The sequence below is a fragment of the Dysidea avara genome, chromosome 9 (assembly GCF_963678975.1).
Source record: "Dysidea avara chromosome 9, odDysAvar1.4, whole genome shotgun sequence".
Taxonomy (NCBI): Eukaryota; Metazoa; Porifera; class Demospongiae; order Dictyoceratida; family Dysideidae; genus Dysidea; species Dysidea avara.
This window is the reverse complement of record NC_089280.1, coordinates 2,023,699-2,050,954: the sequence shown is the minus strand read 5'-3', so window position 1 is coordinate 2,050,954 and position 27,256 is coordinate 2,023,699. Positions and strand designations below refer to the sequence as shown.

At 36.0% G+C, this 27,256-nt stretch overlaps 1 protein-coding gene across 2 annotated transcripts; it reads right to left on the bottom strand.

Moving 5' to 3' along the window:
- Positions 1–1,343: 1,343 nt before the first annotated feature.
- LOC136265399 (gamma-aminobutyric acid type B receptor subunit 2-like) lies at positions 1,344–27,255 on the bottom strand. Of its 2 annotated transcripts, none has more exons than XM_066060233.1 (15): positions 26,874–27,255; positions 22,079–22,222; positions 17,398–17,568; positions 16,348–16,449; positions 16,216–16,290; positions 15,339–15,530; positions 15,037–15,288; positions 11,535–11,601; positions 8,970–9,068; positions 8,131–8,275; positions 6,174–6,309; positions 3,835–3,942; positions 3,648–3,773; positions 3,228–3,560; positions 1,344–1,780 (listed from the first exon to the last, which is right to left on the bottom strand). In XM_066060233.1, exons 1-15 carry the CDS (start codon positions 27,231–27,233, stop codon positions 1,466–1,468), a joined length of 2,625 nt encoding a protein of 874 aa, XP_065916305.1. In that variant the 5' UTR covers positions 27,234–27,255; the 3' UTR covers positions 1,344–1,465. The 2 variants fall into 2 exon arrangements, with proteins under 2 accessions (XP_065916305.1, XP_065916307.1); XM_066060235.1 differs by lacking the exon at positions 26,874–27,255 and adding an exon at positions 22,597–23,484.
- Position 27,256: the final 1 nt, after the last annotated feature.

Here is a 27,256-nt window from a genome sequence, read left to right as displayed (position 1 = left end):
CAGGAGGCACAGCAGATCAGCAAGCTTTCTTTTATATATAGCAATGTAGAAAGTGATTGTGGGTTTACAATATGATAACACAATGATCATTAGCTATGGTGTGCACATATTAGGGAAGTGGTGATAATGCAGTCAAATAGTTGTATGCATGGATGTGTTGCAATTGAGTGATAATTATAACAAGCTTAGTTCACAAAAACAAGTACTCTAGCTCATAGAAGCTGAAGTCCCATGAACATGATTGGAAGAACCAATGCATGGACAAAACATTCTTGCCTTGCAACAGTCGGTGTTGTGCAGAGTTAGTACACACTAACCAAAAAGTATCTTCATAAAATTGTTTAACTTTACCATTTGAGTGTATTGAGATAAACTACAAGGAATGCTTCTAAAGTAGTTACAACGAGAAACAAAGCCAAAGGATATAAAACAGTAATTATTTTAGAGGTGCTTAATACAGATGAAATGGACACAAAGCTGTTCTGGGTGACAGATAAGTGTTGTTTCTTTTAATTATTGCTATTAAATAAATGCTACGTATTGGATGTTCACTGCTTTAGTTTCAAGTTTGAAGGCTTTTTAATTTAAGCCAAAAAGTGGTGAGGCTCTGGCCTCACTGGTCGCACCTAACCTATGCAGTTTTGAAACTATAGTTTAGATATTTTTGCAGTAGCTAGCTACATAAATTCATCAAGTGATAGATAGCAAATGCATGGACATTGTGACTGACAAACATATTTACTAAGAGTACAATCATTAACCTGCACAATGGATACACTCAATCAATTTTTGTAATTTCATTGAGGTTCATTCATAGTATAGAGGCCTCAAATATTTACATGTACAAATATGTACATATTTACAGAGATAGGGCATTTGTATGTCCATTCAGCATTGTCCGTGCGACTAAGCATCAGATACAGTCATAGGCCGGTCAAACATTGTGTTCATATACTGAATGCACCTACCAACAACAATAGTCACTTATAAGATACTAACATGTTATCAGACGAATGGTAATGTTTAAACTCACAAAATGTGTTTTATAAAACTTGTTGTTATAGTATACGATTGCTGTGCAGCTACAAAGATTGAAACTGAATCCCTTGGGATCAGGGGGTGATCCCCATAAGACTGAAAACTTCACATCCCTGAAACTGTGTATAAATAGCCAATGTAAAAATTTCAGTATTATCAATTACCCTAATAGAACAGTCACCATTCTAATAGAGCAGTCATTTCCGTAGTTTGGTCAGCCAAGAATTTGGATAGCTGAGGTTAAGTAATTCAAAGGTTAGTGTTATGCATACCCCACTTTGTGGACTAGAGCATTCTGAAGTGTGTCAGTCAGATAGTGTTCTATAAAATTAAATAATATACAAAAGATATTGCAAACAAGGTTCAAGGTAACATCTGAAGTACCAGCATGTAGAAATACATAAAAAGTCTTCAAACATTGTTTGATTTACTGTAACTGAATATCATTTAGTGTATCATTGTCACACAAGTGATATGGCACATCTACTGCATCCTGTTCTATTCCATTGTGATTCTCAGACACAGTTGAAAATGTTACTTTAGTTTCAGAGTGAAAATTTGAAATTGAATTGAGAGATGTTTCCAATGTTTTTTCATCATGTGTTACATAAACATCTGAACTTCGTCTTTCCTCGAGCTCAAAATCTGCTGTTTTTACACTCTTTCTTTTCAAAAAAGTGTTTACTACAGACTCGTTAACTTTAATAATGAACTGGAAAGGCATTTTCTTCACTCTGTATACCTGTAAGAAATGATGTGGTCATATGTGATAATTGGAAAGGTTACAAGCTTAGACTGGGTCATAAAAATTATAGCAATATTCTGTGGTGCATGCTGTTTTTCAGTCTGACTTTGCAACTAACCCATGCAGTCGCCTTTTACAATACTTACAACTAATCTTTTGGCCACAACTATCCCCCTTTTAGCCTCTAATAGAGACTGATGTGACAGCTAAGTGTTTAAGTAAAACACAGTGACTAGCAATCAAACTTGGATGTCTTGAAAGACTATTAACTGGTTTTAGCAGACTGGATCACTGGATCACATGTGTGTGTGCGTGCATTTTTATATTGTACCATTTGACTAATAGTGCCCATCTCAAAAAAATTGCTTAAAAAATCTTTTTTGGTGGTCCACTACACTCCCATATGTATAATCCAAACTGGTTATGCCATATAATTGTTATCTTTTATAGTCAACAATTATTAGATTAAAATTTAAAGGAATAAACATATGAATTTTAAGTTCAATTAGAAAAAGTAGGGAGACAAGGAGGTCGCCTACACCGGCAGATATACTAGTGGACATTTACTCTCTATATTCAGTGTAGGTTTTTCTTTATACTTGTTTGTGTACTTTTTGTTTGTAACATAATTATGACTGGTGAAACCGTGCATACTGCATCATAGGTAAGAATGGTGCCTGAGTCAATGTTTTCATCTAAACGCGTGCAGTTATCAACTGGAAAGTAAATTGGCCATTCTGCTTCACTTTCAGCTATCTTCAGCCTGTTACACAGTGCTACAAATGAAGAGCAGTAGGAGAAGTGCCTCTGCAATCAATCCAGTCAGCAGTCACCACGGAAAATATTGCACCCCAATCATCAATTACTGACTCGAAAGTGTGTACTTTGCTTTCAGCTATGTTCAGACTGTTACACAGCATTACAAATGAAGAACAGTAAGAGAAGTGTCTCTGCAATCAATCCAGTTTCCACAGAAAATACGGATGATTCTCGATTACAAACATAGGGAAGCCATCATTCTACCACAAATCAACACCTTAGGCAGTTAGCAAAAAGAAATGGGACACAAAGGAGGACAAAAGGTAAGTCCATGAATTGCAGTATGCCAAAAGGTACCTGTCAGGCTGAAGCGATGTTGAACAGTGAAAAAATCAAACCTGCATCTATAGCCTTTATCGAGTTATGCTTGTCTGAAAGCATTAGTCAGTGAGTGAGTGAGTGGGCGAGTGAGTGAGTCGGTTGGTCAGTCAGTCAGTCAGTAGAAAATTCCACTAAATATATAAACTTTTAAATTTCATAGCAACTATTTGGAGGTTGACAGTATTATAGGCTGTGATTAAAGAATTGTTTACCTTCATGTTTTAGTAAGGTCAGTTGCTTGCGAATTATTTACCCCTCAAAAATACCCAGCTATGTTATCCACTATATAGAGTAGCATCTTTACCTTAGGAATAAACAACAAATAGATCATTGGAAACATCCACAGACAATCACGAAGTGTAATCACTAATAACACTCCTTCTTGAATTTGATTTATACGAAGAATGATCACAACAACTTGACAAATAGAGGACAACAGGACAGCTAGTATTGTTGTCAGGTTGATCACAGCTGATTCAAGATGTTTATAATAAACACCAATATTTTTCTGAGTCTGATAAGCTACTAGTATACTAAACAATGCTAGTAGAACATATTCAATGTAACAAACTCCTAAGAATATGAACTCATGATCTCCACTGCAATCTTCATAAATTTCTACTGTCATCAAATCATCCTGGAATAATATAAAGGAATCAACAATGCGTGTAAGATATATAAACCATGCAAAATTATATTATACAAAAACTAAAGAAAACATTACCTCATTTATAATCTTATGTCGGTGTAACTTTAATGGAAATGCTGCAACTTGGACAATTAATACTACTAAGATTGGTGCTGCTATAACTGCTACCATCAGAAGTAAATATTGATCATCCAAATGTTTCTGTGCAGTATAGTGAATCACATAAATATGTACCAAATCACAGTGCTAATGCAACACTTACACGTTTCGTCAAAGTCTTGTTGGCAAAGATTCTGTAAAGTCTCCAAATTTTAGCAAATAGTGTACCAAAAGCAACTACAAATGCTAAATTGTTAGTCCAGTTTCTTGCCTGTGTACATGTAATACTTGTAACACAGTGATGAGTGCTTTGCCTGATATACATGCCCAATTCCCAAGAGCCAAAGGTTCTAGGGATAAGGGCATATGTATCAAGAAACCCGACATTACAGCAGATATGTAACACTTCCATAGCAGGCTAATGTAGCCCATTCGGGCTATCAATCACCTAAGTAAATACAAGTGCATCAACTGGCCTACAACAATTGCTTATGGGTCTACAGTTGATATACGTCCTGCTACATTTATCAATATGAACAGACAGCTTTGTTGTAGAGCATTTATTTCATGTTATCCATACAGTGGGTGTGTTTCATTATTTGCAAGCATGCTGAAACGTTTGCTAATAAGCTTATAAAAGTCAGTACCAAATGCTTCCAAACTTGTAGGATAGCAAAATACTTGGATCATGTGAGTGGTGTTATGGTAATTATGTCCATTCTCACATCAATTTCAGTCTTAACTTTTATATAATCAGCTAGCCACAGTAGCTGGTCTACATTGAGATATATAGTAAGTGGCTCCTCTGACTTGCCCATGCACTGTGTTACATAAACTAGCTAAACAGGTTTTTATCAGTGATCAAGACTCACGGTAGTGAGTCACGTGGCCAAAGAAAGTAGGGCGCGCGACTACCCTGAGTTATTTACATGAATGACTAACTCTAATAGAACACACACCTAAAACCAACCTTTAAAACTATTCTTTTGTAAAAAAAAAAAACCTCGTGATACAGCAAAACCTTCGGTATATTGTTATATAAGCGTATTACTAAGTAAGTAATTCCTGTTATATTTTAGTAACACTGCATTAAAGTTTGCTAAAAACGTCGTATTCTTCTTATCCTTCTTCTTTGCATACTCGTTAGTGCGAGCCACCCATTTTTTAAACTCTTGTCTTACACTGTGATAGTGGCACAGCCTTGGATTTGCTATCACAAGTTCTTTGGCTAGTTAAGTTTCTTCAGTACAAATCATGGAATTCCACCTCTCTTGCGAGAGCCACCATAAGCGATTTTCTAAAAGTCTGATTGATTCACTCTTGCGCTTCATGGGACAATCTTTGATATGTAATTAAACATATGGAGTAGTTTCGCTTGATTATAACCTGCCGTTTTTCTGGGAAGTGATGAGTTAATTTCCATACGTGCACTCATAGGGTAATAACGTCGCCTACGCTAATTGCTAATTTATTTTGCAGTCTTTTAGAACCCTATCTTAAATATAAGACACCTCTAACTACGGTAGCGTTTATTATAGTCGGTGAAACTCGGTGCAAATTCGGCCATAAGCGTCAATGCTAGGTGAACATGATCAGTGTAGTAAACCCAGTGAACTTGCTATCGCTCATGCTATTCTGGTAAGTGTTTGTTATTCATTTGTTATTTAATAATGGGTCTGAAGTAGCAGCCCACAATATAGCTTTGTCGGTTTGTTTCAAGGGACAATCCAGTATAATAAGAAGTCTGGGGCACATTCTCACCTGCCGGGAAATGGCCTTTACTCAATCTGTTCACTGATGGTTTTAACGGTGCCTAGAAGCCATACCCTAGTGAGGTTGCAACACCGACAAGTACCTGCCCACTTGTACCAAACTACATTCTTTGGTTTTGCCACTTCATGTCCCAAGCTATGTGATGTAATACACACAATAACTATTGAAGCTGTTGTGATATCCAAAGGGGGCTTGTATGAAACTAGCTATAGCTTTATGCATTAATTTTTTTGGTCTTGCTCAGTGACAAAAATGTGTGATATCCTAACACAAAAACAGCCTTGGGGCTATTAAAAAAGGGCATGGCCAAGCAAAGTAGGATCAATCAAACAAGCTTATTGAACATAACTAGTAAGAACAAGGACTGATATCAAGTTGTGGCCAAGTGAATGCAGTATCTAGCTATAGCTATATAATAAAACTAGAGCAAATACACATGCAACTGTTATTAAATTGTCATTTGGCCACTTTTTTTTGGTAGTGAGTGATTTTAAAAAAGCGGCCAAATGACAATTTAATAACAGATGCATGTGTACTTGCTCTAGTTTTATTATATAACTATAGCTAGATACAAAGAGAATGGGTAATACTGCATTCACTTGGCCGCAACTTGATATCAGTCCTTTTTCTTACTAGTCATGTTGAATAAGCTTGTTAGATTGATCCTACTTTACTTGGCAGCGCCCTTTTTTTACAGCCCCAAGGCTGTTTTTGTGTTACTTAACTTACATTACAAATTGTTGTAGTGACAACGTCTGACATATCATCATCTAGTTTAATAACATGTAGGAGGGTACCAAAAAACCCTACCAAAACTGCTACTAAAATTAGTGAGTTGAGCCGGTAACTGCTTTTTCTTACAACTCTAAAGGAGTAAAGAACACTTATAGCAAAGGTACTACACAAGATAAGGATAATTACTTTATAGTAAGAATTAACAATGTAGATAGAAACCAAAATATGTACAAAATTTACTATTATTAGTATTACTAAAATTTACTATTATTAGTATTACTAAAATTTACTATTATTAGTATTACTGTGCAGGAATCAAAGTACAAAATATAAAAGCAGTTAAGTGGGGAGAATTAATTACAGATATTATATACAGGTAAGTTACTCCATAGTTTAATTACAGAAGGGAAAACTGATGAATCAATTAGCCTGACCTAACAAAAAACTGACACTTATACACACACTATAATTCGGAAAACACAATTATTTTAGCAAACATTATACGTAATTTTATAATTTGGATGACAATAAGTAGGATTCACCATGATAGTAATATAAGTCATTGTTACAACATTGTACTAATACTGCTCTTATTCAGTGGTGGAGGAAGAGTTGATATGAGGGTTGTAGCGAGCTATGTAAGGATTTTATGTAGTTTATCAGCTATAAATGCGTAGCTGGCGAGGTGGGCAGCTATTGTCAGCTGGCTGTGACCTTTTTTTTCTTCTTTGGTCTCACCTTACCAAACCAGAGACAATGTAGTGCCTCAGCTCATTTTGACCGCAAGTCTGGATCTGCTCCTGGTCATCTCCCACTGCTCTAATACTGTAACTGCTTTATTAGAGTGACTGCTCTATTAGAGTATCTTGATCTTTATCACGGTTTTCAGCCCCACTCCAAGAAGGATAATTCTGGCGTGATATCATTCTGAGGGCCCTCAACAGACCGAGGGGGGGCTTCAGCCCACTACCCCCCCTCTACCACCTATGCTCTCATTAATGATACTGTGACAACAGCAAGTGAACATTTAAGATTAATCATAAATAATGCAGTTGGTGCAGACAAGTAGCAAAGTAATTTTATTGTATCATCTCTTTGTTGCAGTAAGTATTTGTTACTTGCTTAAAGCTCACTTACTCCACTCTTCTAAGTAGTAATCAAGCAAGAGTCTACAAAGGCTTTACCCACACCTATGACAAACAATACTTTTTATGTCTTCTCTTTAACTCCTTGTGTAGACATTTAGTTTACTGATGACTGATTTATTTCACAGTTCTATTAGAGTATATTGATGTTCAATGTATAATGACTAGGCCACAGAAATTATAGAAATTTAGTCCTCCTTGGCCTCCATACACCACAGAATGTGTATATATATTAATTGCCTGGAGCATAGTCTTATTATATAACTAGTGTAGTTATCATTGAGCAAATCATCCTATCATAAAGTATTCATCTACTGCATGCACACAACCACTGACAATAATCAGTTAGAAGCCATACAAAATCTGCAGCTAAAATGTGGTGAAAGGAATTTTCTAGATTCTTCCTCAATGTTGACTGATCTTGACCTTACCCACCCTGCAGAGCACAAGAAACAAATCAAAATCTCAAGTACTATATGTATAAAATCATTCATCATTAATTTTAGTTGACGATTGTTTAGTGCACAGGCGTAATCGCATAAGTGTTTTGGTCATTATAAAAGTCAGAGAGTATTAGTTATGTTCTGAGGTATAGCTGGTTCCATAGTTTAATTGCTGATGAGTGAAAGGAACAATTGAAACTGTCCACTCTACTATTAAAATAGCCATAGCCTTATAATCATTCATGCATATACGTACGTACATAGCTATATGGCCATTTGTCTTTTTTAGTTTGGACCAACCATGTAAGACTTGCCGCAAAATTATTAAACATGTTGTATATTGAACCTGTATAGGTGACTTACGGGTGCTTCCTATAGTAGAGGTTAAACATGAAGAAGAAGATTGTTGATAATATTCCAATAGAACACACAACACCAGCTATTATAAATTCTACCAAACTGCTTTCTCTAACAATTGGAAAAGGAGAATCTCTGGGTACAATTCCACCTAGAGAGATCATATCAACTTATAACATTTCATTTATATCATTATATGTGACAGGATCTGCGAAAACTTGACACAATTGATCAATCCTAAATTTACATTATAAAATAAAATGGGTGAATACTTATGTAATATTTGAAAAAATTCCATAAAATTTTTAAATGTCTTTTTCTTAGCAAATTTAAGGAAGGGACTAACAATAAAAACCTGAATATCATCTTAGCCTACTCAAGCGGAGCTGGAAAATCTTTGTCTTGTTGCAGTAGACACAAGGTCACACAATTTATGGGTGTTTGTTTATGACACATCAAAGCGATCGTACATGATCAATCTTTCTTCACAAATTCCACATTTTTATGCAGTGAAGAAATGTGATGGAAGGAAAAACGTACCCAGCAATCAATTCCCCTATTCATGGAAAACATGATGGTACAAAGTACAACTCTGTACGTAATTCCATCTATAAGTTACAACTGTTTTAGTAAGCGTCTGTATTTATTGTCCCTATACTTGCTGTACAATTGATCTTTCTATTGTTGCTACTTTTTAGGGCTATAAGTTATAGGCATATGAGGCTGAAACTTTGCTAGAGGGTACAATTGACTAATTAAATTATAAATAAACAGGAATTTAAAAAAAATGCATGATTGTGTTGGGTGTTTACAGATCCGGTTACATATTGTATAGTTGTACATACCTTGCCAGATAAAGCTACTGTTGTTTGATACAAATCGTAAATTGTCGGACTCATTAGTTTGTGATGGATCAAATACTAATACTGGTTTAGCATCACCATCTAAAACACATCATGATAATATTGTAATGGAAGAATTTGGAATTTACAAGCTAGTAGGGATAAAAAGGGAAGACTGTCACTTGAAGTGTAAATTTTATCCTACAGTAAGAATTAAATTTGTGCTTCAAGTAACAATCCCCTGTTTCATCACATGTATTGTAATGATCCCTACTAGTCTGTAAAATTCTTAATATATTCCCCACACTAGTTGGTTAACTTTTTAAAACTATATTATAATGAACTAGTACTATCATAAATGACGAAAGTTTGGCATCACTAAAGTTTGGCGAATTTGTCTAATTGAGGAAATTCGCCAAACTCTATTTTATTTGGCCTATTTAGCTGTTACACACTCGGTTATCTGAACCCCAAGTGTTTCAGACTATGGAAAAAGTGTTCAGATAAATGAATAGTTTGGATAACTGAAGCCCATACATCTATATACAGAGCTCTGTTAAAATACTCTAATAGAACATACACTTGTACACAAAATACCCTAATAGAATTTTCGGATATAGGAGGGTACAGATAAACGAGGATCGGATAACTGAGGGTCTACTGTATGTGGTAAAATCGCCAAACTATCTGCCAACGTACTTCAAATGCAAACTTAAGTCATGTCAAGCTTTTATTGTTTACAGTATATACTGCACCAAAGGAAAGAATAGCATTAATTCTGTAGCATTATTATTGAGTTATATTTGTCAGTTAGGTGGTGGTGGTGGTGCTAGCAGTGTTGGGGGTAATATTATGTTATCCCCAACATGTTACCCCCATTACATATCTCGTTACGTAACTAAGTAACATAACAAAATATGCTATAAAAGCTAGCAATGAAACTCAAAGTTACTTTACTTGCGATTACCTAAGTAATGAAGTTACTAATCCCATTACTAATCCACTGAGTAATGCCTAATCCATTGTTGCAAGTATATAATAGTAATAAGTAATGAGTTACTTTTAAGAAGTAACTGGGTGTTAGTCAGTTTATCAATATAAAAGTTAGACTCTTTTGCGGTGAATTCTAAATTACTCACACCCTTTCATGTTTATTTCATGTCAAAATACTTGTAGCCTGAGAATTAAATAACAACAGTCATGGGTGGACTCTCTACTAATTTTAATGTTACATTTCTCTGTTACAAGCAGCTGTCAACAATGTCAAAGTACGACAATTACATAGGGTCTAAATAAGCTAGACTTCAGACCATTCAGTGTCTTGGCTTTGTTTTTCTCAAACACCATTGATGCAGGGCCTTTGGGATACTAAATTATGCAGACTCCTGTGGTCTGAAGTATAACTTTTACTTAGGCATTTCAGGTCACATTGAAAGTACATTAAGGCTTGATTACCTAACCAATACAAGTCACCATGAAGAATAAGAAATAGGTGAGAAAATTTAAACCTTCATGATCTCAGTAATACCGTACTGTATGATGATGACAATTAAAATGTAAATATTATACAGCTATAGTAGGAACCACAAAGGTTTGGGCATATTCCATGAAAAAACTTCACCCTAAAACCAGCCTCACTTTTCCCTGATGACGATGAGACAGTATTGGTTAGGTAAACCTAAATCCAAACAAGCCTTCAGATCAACCCGAATTGTTTTCAACAAGTTGCTATGGAATTTAATAAAATATATATTAAACGGAATTTTCTACTGACTGACTACCTGACTGACTGATGCCTTTAGACAAGCGTAACTCTTTAACAGCTAAGGCTACGGGCTTGATTTTTTCACTGTTCGATGTTGCTACAGCCGACACATGCCTTTTAGCATATTGCAGTACATACAATGAATTCTTCATGGACTTACTAGTGTCCTCCATTCTTCTTTGCTGACAGCGAAAGGTGTTGATTTGGCAGTAGCGCATGATGGCTTTCCTTTGTAATGGAAATTGTCCATATTTTTAATAGTAGCTACTTTGATTGCAGAGGTGCTTTTCGAACAGTTCTTGATCCGTAATGCTGTGTAATGGGTTGAACATAGCTGACAACAAAGCATAATGGATACTTCACTTTTCAGACAATAATAGGTGGCTGGGGCATGTGGCACCATTTATTTCATTTGATGTAGTATGCATGTGTTCACCAGGCATAATAATTTTATTTTACAAAAAAAGTTAACAAACAAGTACACAAACAATTTGGAATTTTCAACTAGAGTAGGGTCCATAGCGCATCAATAAAAAGTACTGAAACAAGCTGGAGTAGTGCACCACAATATTAAATCACAGTAAAACAATAAGAAGTGTTATATCCCTACTGTGATTGTGCACTACTCCAGCTTGTTTCAGCACTTTTTATTGATGTGCTATGGTCCCTAGGGTCCTACTCTAGTTGTGTACTTGTTAAATAAAAGTTGATTGATAGCACCTTAAAGTGACTCACAAAGAGCCTTCAGGCTACTAAATTACATAATTAAAGTTTAGCTAAGTAACTAATGTTTCAATATTTACCTTGATACTGAATAATTAGAAGAGAAGCAGGTTGAGTATTGTTGCCATTTTCAAAGGACACGTTTCCCTAATGCAGTATTACAGATTATTATTGTGTGATATTACTGACACAACAATCTAGACACACAATAGTGTATCATGTGGCCAAGTACAGCCAGAGAGGGCACATGACAGGCAAGTGTGTGTTTACAAGAACTAAGAAAACTAAGTTTTGCACATCCATAGCTCAGTAGTTCCTAAACAGGAATTACCACATTTTGCTGTGGAAACTCCCTTGGGGTAGTGTTGGGCGGAATGGTATTTTTGATCCTGGTATTCAGTATTCAGAAAATACCCCAGTATCTGGTATTTCACAGTATCCTGGCAGTCAACTAATAACGCACTTTAAATCAACATGGTATTGCTCTGTTTGTGATAAAAACAGTCAAGTGTTAATCTGTAGTTACTATCCAAAGTTGGATAGATACCACAAGTAAAAGTTACTCATGGCTAACAGGTTATAAATACATTTTACTAACATGGGCATCTGGATTCAGTGGAATGGAATGGTGGACTGAAATGGTGGAATGGAATGGTGGAATGGAACGGTACTTTGGTAATTTCAATTGGTGGTCACCTCTTTATAAAGACCACCTCTTTATAAAGACCGTTTAACTTTAATGTTTAAATTGCTGCTATCTTGTTGTTTCAGAGTGTATCCCCATGTAATGGTCTTATTGATCAGTTGTGTGCCACATGCCTAGAAAAGTTAGAGTGATATCTGATTTGTAATACAGCAATATACCCCATGCAAAAACAGTTTGGCTGTACAAAAACGACGTCCCCATCAAACTAAAAGTAACTAACAACTAAAGGAGCTAATATCTGGCAAATAACTTGCTATAATTTATAAAAATTTGGTCCTTTATCATTGACTCGTACAGTCTTGCTACATTCCTAATTAATTCCCTGTAACTCTAATTGGCTAGTAATTTAGCCATTTTTTTTCTCCTCTACAATGCCGGACTATTGAGAAAGGTACCAATTTAATAGCCTATTAGACTTACAGGGAATTAATTAGGAATACAGTCAGACTGCACAAGTCAATGATAAAGGACCAAGGTTATTGTAAATTATACTTTGTTGCCAGTATTATATTAACATTCATTTCTTGGCCTCATCAGATTTTAGCTCCTTTAGTTGCCAGTTGCTTTTAGTTTCGTGGACACATCCTTTTTTGTATAGCCAAGCTGTTTTTGTATGGGGTATATAGCTATTACTGTATTGTATCATAAATCAGATATCACTGGCTTTCTAGACATAACATGTGGCACACAATTCATCAATAAAACTGTCTTATAGGGCTCTAAAACAACAATTCAGACATTAAAGTTAAACGGTCTTTGTACAGAGGTGGTCTTTGTTAGAAGGTGGTATTTTTAAAGAGGTGACCCTAATTGAAATTACCTAAGTACGGTTCCATTCCACTCCATTCCACTATTCCATTCCAGTCCACCATTCCATTCCACTGAATCCACACTCCCTACTAACATCTATACAGTTGATACAAGTAGGCTGGCAGTAGGTTGTAACCTGAAACCTCACGGTTTACTGTTAGGCTGGCCTTGTGGTCACATCCAAACCATTAACACATTACTTAATTAAATGCCAAGACCTGATGTCTGGCTTCTCTTATAGCCCAATACAATATTACTGGTATATTTGAAAGTCAATACCTTTCAAATGGTATGATGAAAATACCGCGGTACACGGTATTTTCGGTATACCGCCCAACACTACCTTGGGGTAGTTAATGTACCTTCTTTCACAAATTTAAGGCTGAATCTGCCTAGCCATCACTGAGATATGTTCCTTTGACATTCATCTAATTTTCTTCATATTTTTTCTTCTTGTACCACTTAGAAATATTGCTATAACTCATGCTTGCTTTATTCGATTTACTTCAAATTTGGGGCAGGGGAGAGTAGAAATGTCATAGAGCACTTTTAAAGTTCAGTTTTTGTACAGAATACATAAGATACAAGAAAGTTATGCACAAATTTTAAAATGTAAAAACACGGAACCACTTCAAAAGCAGATGAACATTAGTTTGGAGATAGATTAACAGGTGTGCAATCTAGTTGTGTCAATAAAAAAACAATTTATTGTCACACCTACTGTACCAGACAAACCACTGAAGGGGATAGAACAATTTGAGTTTATAATCTGTGAGTTGCAATGCAAAATCCAACTACCTGTAGCACATGCAGTCACCTTATTAGAGCAGTCAGCTACAGTACAAGCCAAATTACCTTGTAGAGAGTTCAGCTCCCAACATGCCACTTTGTGGAAAGTTTAACTACAATACCCTGTAGAGAGTTCAGCTACAAACAAGTCAACCAGTGGAGAGTTCAGCTACAAACAAAAATTAATGTGACTGGATCTTCAAGAACCCCATGCATTTTTTGAATTCCATTTTCTTTAAAGGCAAATTCATGACTGGGTAAGTTTGTCTTCCAGGCCTTTCGTACAACCAGGGTGAAGGCAAAAACATGAGAAAAATATAATGATGAACTGCTTGTCCAATGTAAGGCAAACTAATGCTCTCTCCTTGGGAGTACTGACACAGAATAAAGAGTTTCGAACTCCTCTTGCTGTGGAGATCATGATGCTACCATAGTTTTTGCTGGTACCATCTTCCTTCATTGTGAAAAAAGCACTCAAAAAACTTACAGATTTTTTTTGATTCCATAAATATTTCACCCATTGCGTTTATTGCATATTCTATACTGCTTACATGCACCAACATATGGGATTCTGGCAGATCCGGTCACAAGTCACCCTGTAGAGAGTTCAGCTACATTACAAGTCACCCTGTAGAGAGTTTGGCTACATTTCAAGTCTCCCTGTAGAGAGTTCAGCTACATTATAATTCTCCTGGTAGTTTTTAATGTACACTCAACACATTCAGCAGGTAGAGAGTTCAACTAGTCACCCAGTATAGAATTCATTATGAGCTACAAACAAGTCATTCTGTAGAGAGTTCCACAGGAGATATAAGTTTCCTTTTTGGTAAATGATTATAATTAACAACCAGCTGAAATTAATAGTTCAAATCTCATCACATCTTCTCACAGTAAAAAAAAAGTTAAAAAATCAGTCCCAAAGCCAGTACATGGCCGTGTGTTAGTGTTGGATAATTTAAAAAAAGGAGTGGTATCTTTAACAAAATCAGCCAACTAGCTGTGAAAAAGAACGGTGTGAACTCCAAAAAAGCCAGTGTGAAAAAAAGTTAATCAAAGGTGGCTGCCAAGAAATGAGTGGCTGCAATGATGATAATGTCTGATTAACATTAGTATCATTGCAGCCATTCTTGGCCACTACCTTTGATTTCACAACTTTTTTTCATCCCAGCTTTTTTGGAGGCCACACCCTTTTTCACAGCTACGTAGGCTGTTTTGGTATGTATTCATATTCTACAATACCAGACATCTAAGGGATATTAAGGGATATAATAACTAACTGATATTCCTTGAAATGACACATTAGCAACAGCTTCAGTGAACACATTTGCCATTTCAACTGAATCATAAGTGAAGTTTTCCAGTCTTCCCAACCCTCTATCTTCCAGTATTGATATGGATGAGTTTAAGGCAAGAACAATGGTCCATATTGCATCGTATATATAACCATTTGTAATCATTATGTCCACATCTGTTTCAACACTATCTATAGCAGTTTTACTTTGTAAGTCTTTTTGAAATTGTGACACATTCTGCAAATATAATGGAATTTACAATTATCACTTGATCATATAAACCTCACTTTGTTAGATACTAACATCCTTGAGGCATCACTGGTAAGTTCACTGTTATCTAAAATCGCCAGTGAATGTTCCAGAGCATTTCTCATTTCTTCAGCACTACAATCAGAGTCAGTGACATTCCACCAGTCAGGCTGGAAATATCCAGGAAAGAGCCACACAAAGTTTGGTCCAGTTAGTTTGCTCTTAATAGCCTATAAAGTACATATTGGTCAAGAATCTGACTACAGTTTCACGGTGATTGCAACAACCAACACTTCAGTGGTTGTAAATGACAAATAAAGAAATAATATTACCTTTTTATTACAAAGACAATTGGTTCATGTGCTTACTGCTTGCTTTATCAATATTCATACAGGAACAATCATTGTAATTATATACATACATACCAGCTGTCATTCTAGTTTCTAAGGGGTTTGGCGTGTGGTATGATGGCTAATCAGTCTCTATCTTCTAAGCGTGACAAAAGTTTAGTAAATAGATTTAAACTAAATTTGGTACTTTATAAAATGATGTCCTACTAATACACTGGCCGTGGAGCATTGATCAGTTTCAGAAGGGAATCCCCAGGGACACCAGAATCTGCCATGTCACTCAACGAAGAGGTCAAATTGTGAGTGGAGTAGTTAAATGGATTATTCATTTTTGGGCTGTCTAATAAGACACTGACATAATCTAGACACTCCCTCAAAGTATCTCTTAGCCCAACAATATAATACACATAATATTATTGCACACTACTCTAAGATAATGCAAGCTACTATATTACTAAACAATCACTCTTGTCATGTGGATCACCATACTATATAGTGTTTGAATTACTGTACCTACTTCAGGTCAATATCAGTTATGCAGTGTAGCTAAAATATATAAACTTACCTTACACCAAAAGTTAACCAGTATGTCTAATGGTGATGGAGGAATAAACAATATCACAATTCTAGCATTGACACTCTATTAACAAATACAACATCATCATATTATTATCTATTAACAAGTTAATGTGATCACCTTAATCTGTCGGATGATAAAGTCATCTGTTCCATCAGCAAATATCAAATTCAAAATTATCTCAACAGAATTGTTTAGGTAGTTCAAAAACTTTTTACCAACCTTTTAAGAAAGAAGAACACAATGTTGATGGTGTCAAGGCATTATACTATTTTAACTTCTTGAATATATGACATGTTGGCATACAATATATATATATATATATACTATGACTGGTATCTTCCCCACCATATGCTTCATACAGGCTGGGGGTTACTCACACTCTAATCAATGGGTAATCGGAATATGGTATAATGCAGTAGAAAAATTGTTTAAATAATTTTTGCATCAAGATCAAGATACTCTAATAGAGGAGTCAAAATCAAGATACTCTAATAGAGCAGTCACTATAACATTCCATTGACTTCTAATTTATATTTTGTACTAGCATCATTTTGTGACACTGACATACAATCATCAATCCTTCCAAACAGTTTTCTCAGGAGATATTCAACTAGTTTTAAGTGTACTGCATGCATCAAGCTATACCAATCCATTATTAAGCTTGTTGACCCCCCCCACCCTCACCCACAGGCTTGTTGTACCCCCTTTAACAGTATCACCTGATCTGCTTATGACTCCATTTGATGGGCAGTTATATAGATTGGTAATTTTAGAATACTTGGTACCCCAAACAAAATTTTCAAGACACTATGCAGTTTACTATTACACAAACCTGTTATGTAGTAGTTTAGCATGAACAGACTTCATAACATAGTTCAGTTACATTGTATGAGGTTCTTAAGGGTATGTTATGATGTGGGTCTGCTTCATATGCACTTATGACAAATGTCATATAATGAGTAAAACCACTACCTTTTGAGGTAATGAGCAAATGAAGAATGATGATGCATGTAGGACACACACACACACACACACACACACACACACACACACACACACACACACACACACACACACACACACACACACACACACACACACACACACACACACACACACACACACACACACACAATACAATACAAAGACACACAATGCATAACATACATTCAGTGTAAAATCATCATCATAATATATCACTGCTACTTTTTTCCAGTTGAACTTTCCCAGAATTTTGCTATATCCCACAAAGTATTGTGTAATGTCTGGAACCAAACAGTAAAACCTTGGATATCTTTCTTTGTCTCCAAACAATGGTGAGGTGGCAGCATAGGACACCTGAATAAATGAGTTAGTGACATGAATAATATCACAACAACACTAACAAAATTATCATTTAATTACATTTCACTGAGGCCATAATTCAATATATTTATACTGCAATGTATGGTAGTTACTTCCTAAGCAATAACTAGCTATCATATCAAGACGCACGATAGTGTGTCATGCAGCCCAAGAAGCCGGCACGCAACACCATGAGTATATTGACAGGAAGAAAGAAAATGCAATTTTCATGCATTCATAGTTCTGTGCTTCCTTTACGAAACAAGCAATTTTTGCTGTGGACATGCCTGCCAACTTCAGTACTCCACATTCCAAATTTCAGCAGAATCGCTTTAAGCATTCCTGAGATATGAGATTTCAAACATTGGCTAAGTCTTTTTCATTTTTTCTTCATCTTTTTGCACACTTACAAAAATTGCCATAAAACACTTAATGCATTATCCGATTGCCTTGACATTTGGCACACAGAAGGGGGGTATAATGGTGCATCTTGAAACCAAGTTTGGCTGAACAGTGAAGGAGTTATTATCGATTATTCACGAAAAATAACACCAATATGTTGTCATGCCTACAGGGTAAATCTCTTACGGGAAGACGTTAAAAATTGGTACGTGGATAGGGTAATTATTGAACCTCAAACCTTTTGTGGTTTAGAAGAAATTGAGATAAAGACTGTGAAGATACAGCGAAACAACCAACAGTGTGTAACAATTATGCAATCGAGATTAGCTAATTTAAAAAACAACAACAACGAATACTTGCCACACCTACCAGACAAACCACTCAGTGGAATTATTTAAAAATCGATGTGCAGATGGAATAATCACCTTAGAAAGGCTCTTCAATAGTTTAGAAGAATCAGATTTAAAGCCACAATGTTATAAGACAAATCGGAGCAAGATGAGATACTCTAATAGAGCAGTCACCTCAAGGAGAGACTTCGTGTTTTGAGTAATTAACAGTTGGGGCATGCATTCAGCCCTATTGTCTATAGTGACCGAATTGATTACAGAGGTGCTTCTTGTACTATTCTCACTTTTCATGTTTTATAACTGGTGGAATATAGTTACCGAAATAGAATGACCTCTTCATGGTTTAATAGTTGGGTAACAATAAACTTTATAATGTGTCTAGTGCCATTCTTTCCTTTGATGTGGCATTGTTTACCATTCATGAATTGTGACCATATTTTGGAAAACCATACATTTGGGCACATGAAAATTTGTGGGAATACTCAATTGAACATTTTCAGATTTTTTTTGTACATTTTAATAAATCAACTATTAAGTATTTTTGCTATGAAATTTCACACCCATAGCTTCTCTTTTCTAGGAGATAACCTCAATTATATCAGACCATGTAGTAGTTTCACAATGCGTAGAACATCAATTAACTTACAAATTGGATGATTTGTTCATTCCCAAAATCAAATATTTTCTTGTCTTTAGACAACAGTACATGTGATTTAATTGAGGAAAAGTACAAACAACACATGATTAAACTCTCAAGGATCTAATTTTGTCCATTTTAGATTGTAAGAATGGTGATCTTTGTCAACAAAGTGATTTGTCATCAGTTTGTCACAACTGATCACTATACAGTACTATAAACTGATAATGAAAAGTTAGTTTGTAATGTATTAGACAGTAAATTAGCCATATCCTTGGAATGCTCCAAAGTATCATCACAAAATAATTTTAACACAAGGTACGTAGATAACAACTCAGTGCTCCATTGTAGCTATAAAAAAGAAATCTGACCAATGTACTTAATGTATGGTTTTCTAAAATAAGGTCACAATTATGTTACTGCAAAAAAGCACATTAACAAGTTTAAGGAAAGGAAAGTAATACATTTGAGTAGAAATCATAGCAGTGAAAAGTAATGAAACACATACTGTGGTATGCTGAAAGACACCCGTAGGGCTGAAGTGACACTGAACAGTGAAAAGATCAAGCCAATAGCTCCAGCTGTTATTGAGTTACGCTGATGTCAAGGCATTTGTATGTCGGTCAATCGGTCAGTTGGTTGGGTCTGTCTGTCAGTCAGTAGAAAATACCTCTAAATAAACAAAAATAAAGTTTTGTAACAACCTATTGAAAGCATTTTGGGTCATCCTGAAGACACTTTTGGGCTAGGTTGTGCCTAACCAATATTGCCAAGGCACTAGGAAGGTGTAGTGAAGCTGATTTCTGGCAAACAATTTTTGTAAGAAAGTGCAAAGCTCCATGATCCTTATATACAGTTACTACCATGCTGTATGATACTACTATCATTGCAAAAGCAGCAGGTGAATAACATTGTGAAATCAATGGTGGATGTTAAGAAATGGCTACAATGATGCTAATACCAAACACAGCCATTATCACAATTGATTGGCATTTATATATTTGATTTCACAACTTTTTTCATCCAGGCTGTACATGCACTTTCTTTTACTGTACAATTTGGCTGTATTGCATGGATTACACTTCTTTTGTATCTCAAAGCTTGCCATAAAGGTTACCCACATTTCTTTTTATCAACAGATATAATGATGATTAAGGAAGACAATAGTTACAATTGTGAATGATTATTTATTTGTTCATATAGTGTACTTTTTCAGGAGAATTAACTGTAACTATTTATTATTATTATTATGTAATGTATATGACGTATGTCATCACGTGGCTCTTAGGGCTTTAATTAGAATGCTAGCAGTTGTATCCATGTGTGGTCAGTGAATCAGAGTTGATCACTTCCAGTATCACCCCAGACTTGACATTATTTGACGCTGTGACAGGTTAGTCCGACTGAAACACTACTCCCAAGGCGCAAACGCTGTGGTAGCATGGCATGCTGTGATTCTACTAATGGTAACTGGAGAGGCAAGCACCTAATTAACCCAAACTTTTTTTTGTTTCATTCAGCAGACTAGTACACCAATGGAAGAATTGTAAATGGACCTCACTGAAAGTGTATTGCTCACATATGACTAGAATTCTGGAAGACACACTAGCCAATGACGTTGATATACTAGCCCTGGCATACCTTAAGACAGCCATCACTCAGCTAGAGAAGAAGCAAGAGCAAATTATTAACCTCGACCAACGGATCACCGAACTAATACAAGATCCAGATGAGCTGGAAACAGCAATTTTAGGAGCTACAAGACCTGATCTTGGAACAGATTAATGATCTGAATAAACGAGTGGAGATACTATCTAGAACTTTCATTAATTTTATAAAGAAAAGTGAGCTGAGCTCACAGCAGCAGCTCAGTGATGAAATTAAGTTAGGTGTGGAAGTCCCTGGTTCAAACCTTGGACAACTTTTATTAACATTTTTGTCCACTTTTTTTTACTTCTCAATGACTGTTCTATTCAACCTCACCAGGTTGGTTTTAGTGATGTGTGATAATGATTTTACCATTATATTGATTATCATGATAGTAGATCCAAATAATAAGTTGCATTATAATTTTATTGATTCTATGCCATACTGAAGTGTAACACAATGTGAATACAGCAAATGTTGAGAGAGAGCAAACCTTCAGAAATACAGCAAATATTGAGAGTTAATTAACCAATTGAAATAGACCAACAAAATGTTTCAATTGTAAGATATAAGAATATCTGATTTGCACTCACGATAATCACAAGCTATCATGGTAATGGATTACTGTGATATGATTATCACACTATTGATATTATTGTACGTCACTAGCTGGTTTTCTCCTTGTAACTCCATAACTGTCACTAAGAAAAAACTGATTTGAGCAAGATGGTTATATTACTGATCAATATTCAAATTATTCCCATCAGTGGTTTACCCTATTGGCATGACAAAATACCAGTCTTTTTAACACAAAGAATTGTCTGTTATTCTGTGACTTGCAACAAGCTTTGTACATAAACTTTCCTTAATACGTCTTTGACTTATGCTAAGGTGATTGAGTTATGCACTTGCATTTTATAATAGTTTTTATAAACATACAAAAAAAAATAGAAACATCTAGAGCCAAAAAACAAAGAAAGTAAGCTAAACTTTGAAGGCTCGCATTTTATGAATGCACACAGAGATTTTGCTCAAATTTGGTATGTGGGTTTATTTGTCCGGCCATTATAATTCACTAAACAAATATTGCAAAGAAATAGCTCCAGTGAAGCAATTATCACAAGTTAAACCACCCGTTCAATGAACACGCTTCGTACATCATATGGAGCATGACTTGTTAGAATTTAAAGCTCTCAAATAATTCCTCCCCAGTTGCTGAACGAGTGGCCTATGCTAATCAGTTAACCCATTCATAAGTTTTAATTGAATTAGACATAGATAATAGGTATCTGTTATCTGTTGTTAAGGCATCATGTGAGGCACTGTGATAGAGTGGTCTGGCTTTGCATGACTAGCAACTGTGACTTACAAAGGTACCTAGAACAAGTATAGAATGTATATACAGTTATAAAACAGCAACCACAACCACAGCAGCAGCAGCAGCAGCAACCACAACACATGATCATACTTGTGTGATGTTTAAATGTCTCTCAGCAATTTCTCCCATTATGATACTGGCTACAGAACAAGCAGTTCCAAGGATCATTAGTTTAGTTGGTTGTGATGGATCAGTTTGTTGGATGAGATGATATACTGGTGGAATTGATGAACACTGTGAAGATAAGATTGTAATAATGTCATTCAATGAGGATAATTTATAAATATTATTGTCTGTTGAAAAGTCATGTCATGTTATGTAATTGGTTTGGCCACACAAGACTATGGTATCAATGAATCGACAACCGGGTCACAAAGAAGGACAAAGGTGTTGTCAGTTCATGATGCATGCATAGTACATAGTTGCTTTGGTTGGCAAAAAGTGGACCTACGTAAGTGTGAGTAATCCCGTAGCCTTAGCCATAGTCAGGTAATGGTTTGCTGAAGGCATATGTCAGGTAGTCAGTAGCAAAATCCAGTTAGAATTTAATATTATAGAATAGAAACTTGTTGAAGGACTCAGAAATCATGTAGGTATATTGTGCCTACCTTATTGGTACTACTAAACTGTTGTGAAGGATAACTGAGGCTGATTTTTTGGATAGAAAAGTCCACCTCTTACATAATCCCTGCTACTGGCTCCCATGTAGAAATGTTTTACAACAGAAGGTGATGGTGTTCACTTAGCACAAGATGTGATCGTAACTGGTATGACACATCAGACCAATGATTATCTATGGTTTTTGGGATAAAATTACAAAGCTGTAATGACACCATTGATGAGTGGTAGTCTTGTAGTGTAACATTCTGAACACTTATAGTCTACTAAACATATACATGTATTAGCTAAGTGTACAGTTCAAGTGGACTAATAATAACAAAAACCGATTACATGGTACAGTATGTACATGGTACAGATTTGACAACTCTTTTTAGCCACTATAAGAATATGCAAGTACACTATTATGACTTTATAAGGTTTCAGTGCTGGTCCATGTGTTCCTCTAGTGTATCTGAAGACATACTAATGACTGATACCCACACAAAAATGGTAACACAAGCAAAAGTAACTATAATGTAAAACACTTTGAAGGTCCCACAGTGTAATGAATGAGCTTCACATTTGTGAGGAGTAAATATTATTGTAATATTGGCACATATCAAAATCCCACTAGGCCACAGCAGGCTAGGCTATTATAAAGAAACAACGTTTAGACTGCTATAATATATGTACCATTATGTCTGATATTAATAGTGTTGTTTCATAAATAAAAATAATACATTTGAGTGATTTGTAGTGCAACAGAATGGAGAAGAACTATAGATTGGAGCAGCGAAGTCTTCTTCACACGAGTAACTGACATTTATTATAGCACACCATTGTATTCCATCAATCACACTTGTTGCATATACCAAACCAGTAGAATTATTTTCTGAAGTCATGTAGATTGTTGTCTATAAGACAAGACTAGTACTTGATGTACAGTAAAATTATTTTTATAAGGTAGTCAGGTAACTTGCTAGACTGCTCATGAAATACATTAGCATCATAAGTACATCCTGGGATCATTACCATTAATAGATGTAAGTGTACACACACAATCACTGATGGTTAATGTTATTAACACCTCAATAGTAATGTGTGTGCAACATAAAGTCAGTGATGTCTTTTGTTATGTCATTAGGAATCATAAGTGACTGCCTTGTTACCATTGTTTTAGGAAATGGTCTCATGAAGAAGGTCTGACAGGATGTTATAGTCCTGGGTGATATAGTCCTGGGCGATACTGAAAATAATGCTATTTGATATATTGACAAGCTTATATTCACTATATGATTAAATATTGAATATAATTAAATTTGTCAAGCGGTGAGACTAGTAACATTACATAACACATTATTGCTTCATATTATATCATAGAATGTGAAATGGTGCTATACAACAGCTGGAATTTGCCCATAATCGAAGTACCTTTCCTTGTAGGTATATAGCAAGTGTAAGAAACACAACCACTAGCCAGATTTAATTAGGCGATACAGGCGATTATATTGTCCAGGTGATATTATTGTGGCTCTATAATTTACCTCGATATGATATACTGTGTAGTTCAATATCGCGATATTGCCAATATATTGAAATATTGCCCAGTTCTACAGGATGTCAGTTGAACCTTACCATCCTGGAAGTACTGATTATATATAATAGCAGCAAGAGTTAATAATAGTGGGAGCTACTATTATTAACTCTTGATAGCATAGTGTTACACTAATGATTGAAATGAAGGTAGACATATAATAATTGTATTAGGTAGAGTGAGTTCATGATCTCCTACAAACATGTTAATAATTGTGTGTTTTTCTATGCATCATCATGACACACAAACCCACAACAGGACATTACAAAACATATTTAATTTGGTAGATCACTGTGCCTGTTTGGTATGTTAAACATGATGGTGAACTCTGGAATGCTGTAAAATACATGGGATCCATGATGGCCATTGTGAATATACACTAGGGGTATTACCTCATCATACTGGCAGTCTATTGTGTAAATGTTCCAATGCCTAACATGTTACAATTGACTAGCAGTTACAAATAAGGAAATGTATGCATATACATGAGTCATCCTTCACCTTGATCAGTTAACTGGCTGAGTGAAGCTATATTGAAGGCTCTTGATGTGCTCTAGCTATCTAGCTAGCATACACGTATTCATTCGCCAGGCCTATCAGTTACGATGGCTAGAACTGACTGTACATATGTTTTATGATTTTTGTTGGCATGCAGCATTTGAATTATTTTCAATAAATTAATTATGCGAGCATGCAAGTATGATTGCATGGCTGGGGTATGCATGTACGCGTACCATAAACTTGATCACTTATGATCAAGTGTGGTTACATGGATGATTGTGTCCCACGGATGATCAAGTGTTTGCATTCCAAACATGATCAAGTGTGAGCGTTCCACACATGATCAAGTGTGAGCGTTCCACACATGATCAAGTGTGAGCGTTCCACACATGATCAAGTGTGAGCGTTCCACACATGATCAAGTGTGAGCGTTCCACACATGATCAAGTGTGTGCGTTCCACACATGATCAAGTGTGCTCGTTCCACACATGATCAAGTGTGAGCATTCCACACATGATCAAGTGTGTGCGTTCCACACATGATCAAGTGTGCTAGTTCCACACATGATCAAGTGTGCTCGTTCCACACATGATCAAGTGTGAGTGTTCCAAACATGATCAAGTGTGAGCGTTCCAAACATGATCAAGTGAGCACATTTCACACATTCCACTTGATCAAGTGTGCGCTTCACACATGATTAAGACTGTTACATGCATGATCACACAAGCACCAGTAATGCCCCAAGTTTGAATCTATGAAGATCCATATTGGGTTCTTAATACAGATCATACTGGGTCAAAGTTTCAAATTCTAAATATGATCTAAGCTAAGATCCTTACAAGATACGAGGGGATATACATACCAGACAACCGTGAGACACACTATTATTTGTGGATGACATTCATACACCCTTGATGAAGTGATAAACATACTCATTAGGTAGGTATGTATAGACCATCTTAAAATGGAATAACATGCTACACACACGCACACACACATTACATACGCATGCATGCACACGCACACACACACATGTACGCATACACGCACACGCATACACACACATGTACGCATACACGCACACGCATACACACTACATACGCACTCATGCACGCACGCATGCACGCACGCACTCACTCATGCATGCACACACACACACGCATGCGCGCCACATACTATGCACACAGACAAACACATGTAACAATTGTAAGCAACAATAAAGCAGTGTGTGTCACATCATCAAAATTGCATAGCTGAAATCATTATTGTAAGAATTGTCATACATTCTCTATTGAATGGCTAACCGATATTGAGGGTATTTACTTAGGCTAGAAATTGGGTTGTGTTGCATATATAACAATGAAGCACTATTGTGCAAAACATTTGGGGAAATCGAACAAATAAATTATATGGATGTACTATCTCCAGATCTGTAGTGCCAGGTGACAACACTTTGCTCAGTGCTTTATCCCTTTTCTATAGCAGGGCCACAATTATCATCTCAATTAGGTCACAAACCAAGAATAAAAAAACACTAAAGTAACACCTGATGCCATAGCAACTTTCTATGATTTTGATGGCTCAGCTCATGGACATAATTACAATCCGTTACAGATTTCTAAGTGATTATAAATGTTTCTTTGTTAGTAAACATTCACTTCCTAGCTGCTACATGCTGCTAAACAGTTTACAAGTAACCAGTCATCCATTGCACAACTGCTATTAGGCCCCTATTTGGTGAATATTAGTTTCTCATCCACCGCCCGCATCCTTCTTAAGCTACCGCATGGTAAGCCATTATTTACTCTGTGCATGCTCAGAAGAACACGTGATACCAAACTGTTATAATTTTTTTGTTGATGAATGCTACAATGCGCTATATATCGCCAGGAGAACTGTTGTTTTGCCGCAGTGCCAGTTGCAATTGTGTTCTATCGACTTCATCAAAACAGACTTTCAGTTGACTGTCGTAAAACAGTTGGCGATCACGAAAAGTAGCTAGAATCAGCTGGTGAAGGAAATGTTTGTAGAAAGGAAGACAATTTGGACAAGGTCTGTACATCAGTGTGTTAATATTATAAAATAATGGCATAATGGTAATAGCTACCCTCCTGCCCGCCCGCATAGTACTAATTAGAATGGCTGGATGAGAAACTAATAATCACCAAATAGGGGCCTTAGGTACTCACCGCGGAGTTAGCATAGTCGACGACTAGTCGATATCCTGGTAGTAGGTCACATCTCTCATTGATCTCCTCTAGAGCTAACTTCATAATGGGTATTCTGTCTATCCCATCACAATTATCCGCTCTAATACCTATAGTATCGTTACTGGCAGCACAGGGGAAAAATCCGATTATGTGAATATCAGTTAGTGATCCCGCATTTCTTCTACAAAAAGGAACGGTCTGAGAAGTCGTACTGACGGCAAGTAATGCGATCAGCAGCTTGATCATGATCCTGTCCTTCAGTGATTGGTTTATCAACATCAGCAAATACAGCAACTGGGAACAGTTATTCAACAGTATTACGCTCGCCATATAGCACATCCGACACCTTGCAAAAAAATTTC

Bases quoted from the DNA above. Each gene is read 5' to 3' on its own strand.
- LOC136265399 (XM_066060233.1), bottom strand. From the start codon at position 27,233: ATGTGCTATATGGCGAGCGTAATACTGTTGAATAACTGTTCCCAGTTG. The intron at 3,774-3,834 runs GTAAGTGTTGCA...TATACTGCACAG, and splicing joins ACAAGACTTTGACGAAACGT to AAACATTTGGATGATCAATA. The intron at 3,561-3,647 runs GTAATGTTTTCT...ATATTATTCCAG, and splicing joins GACATAAGATTATAAATGAG to GATGATTTGATGACAGTAGA.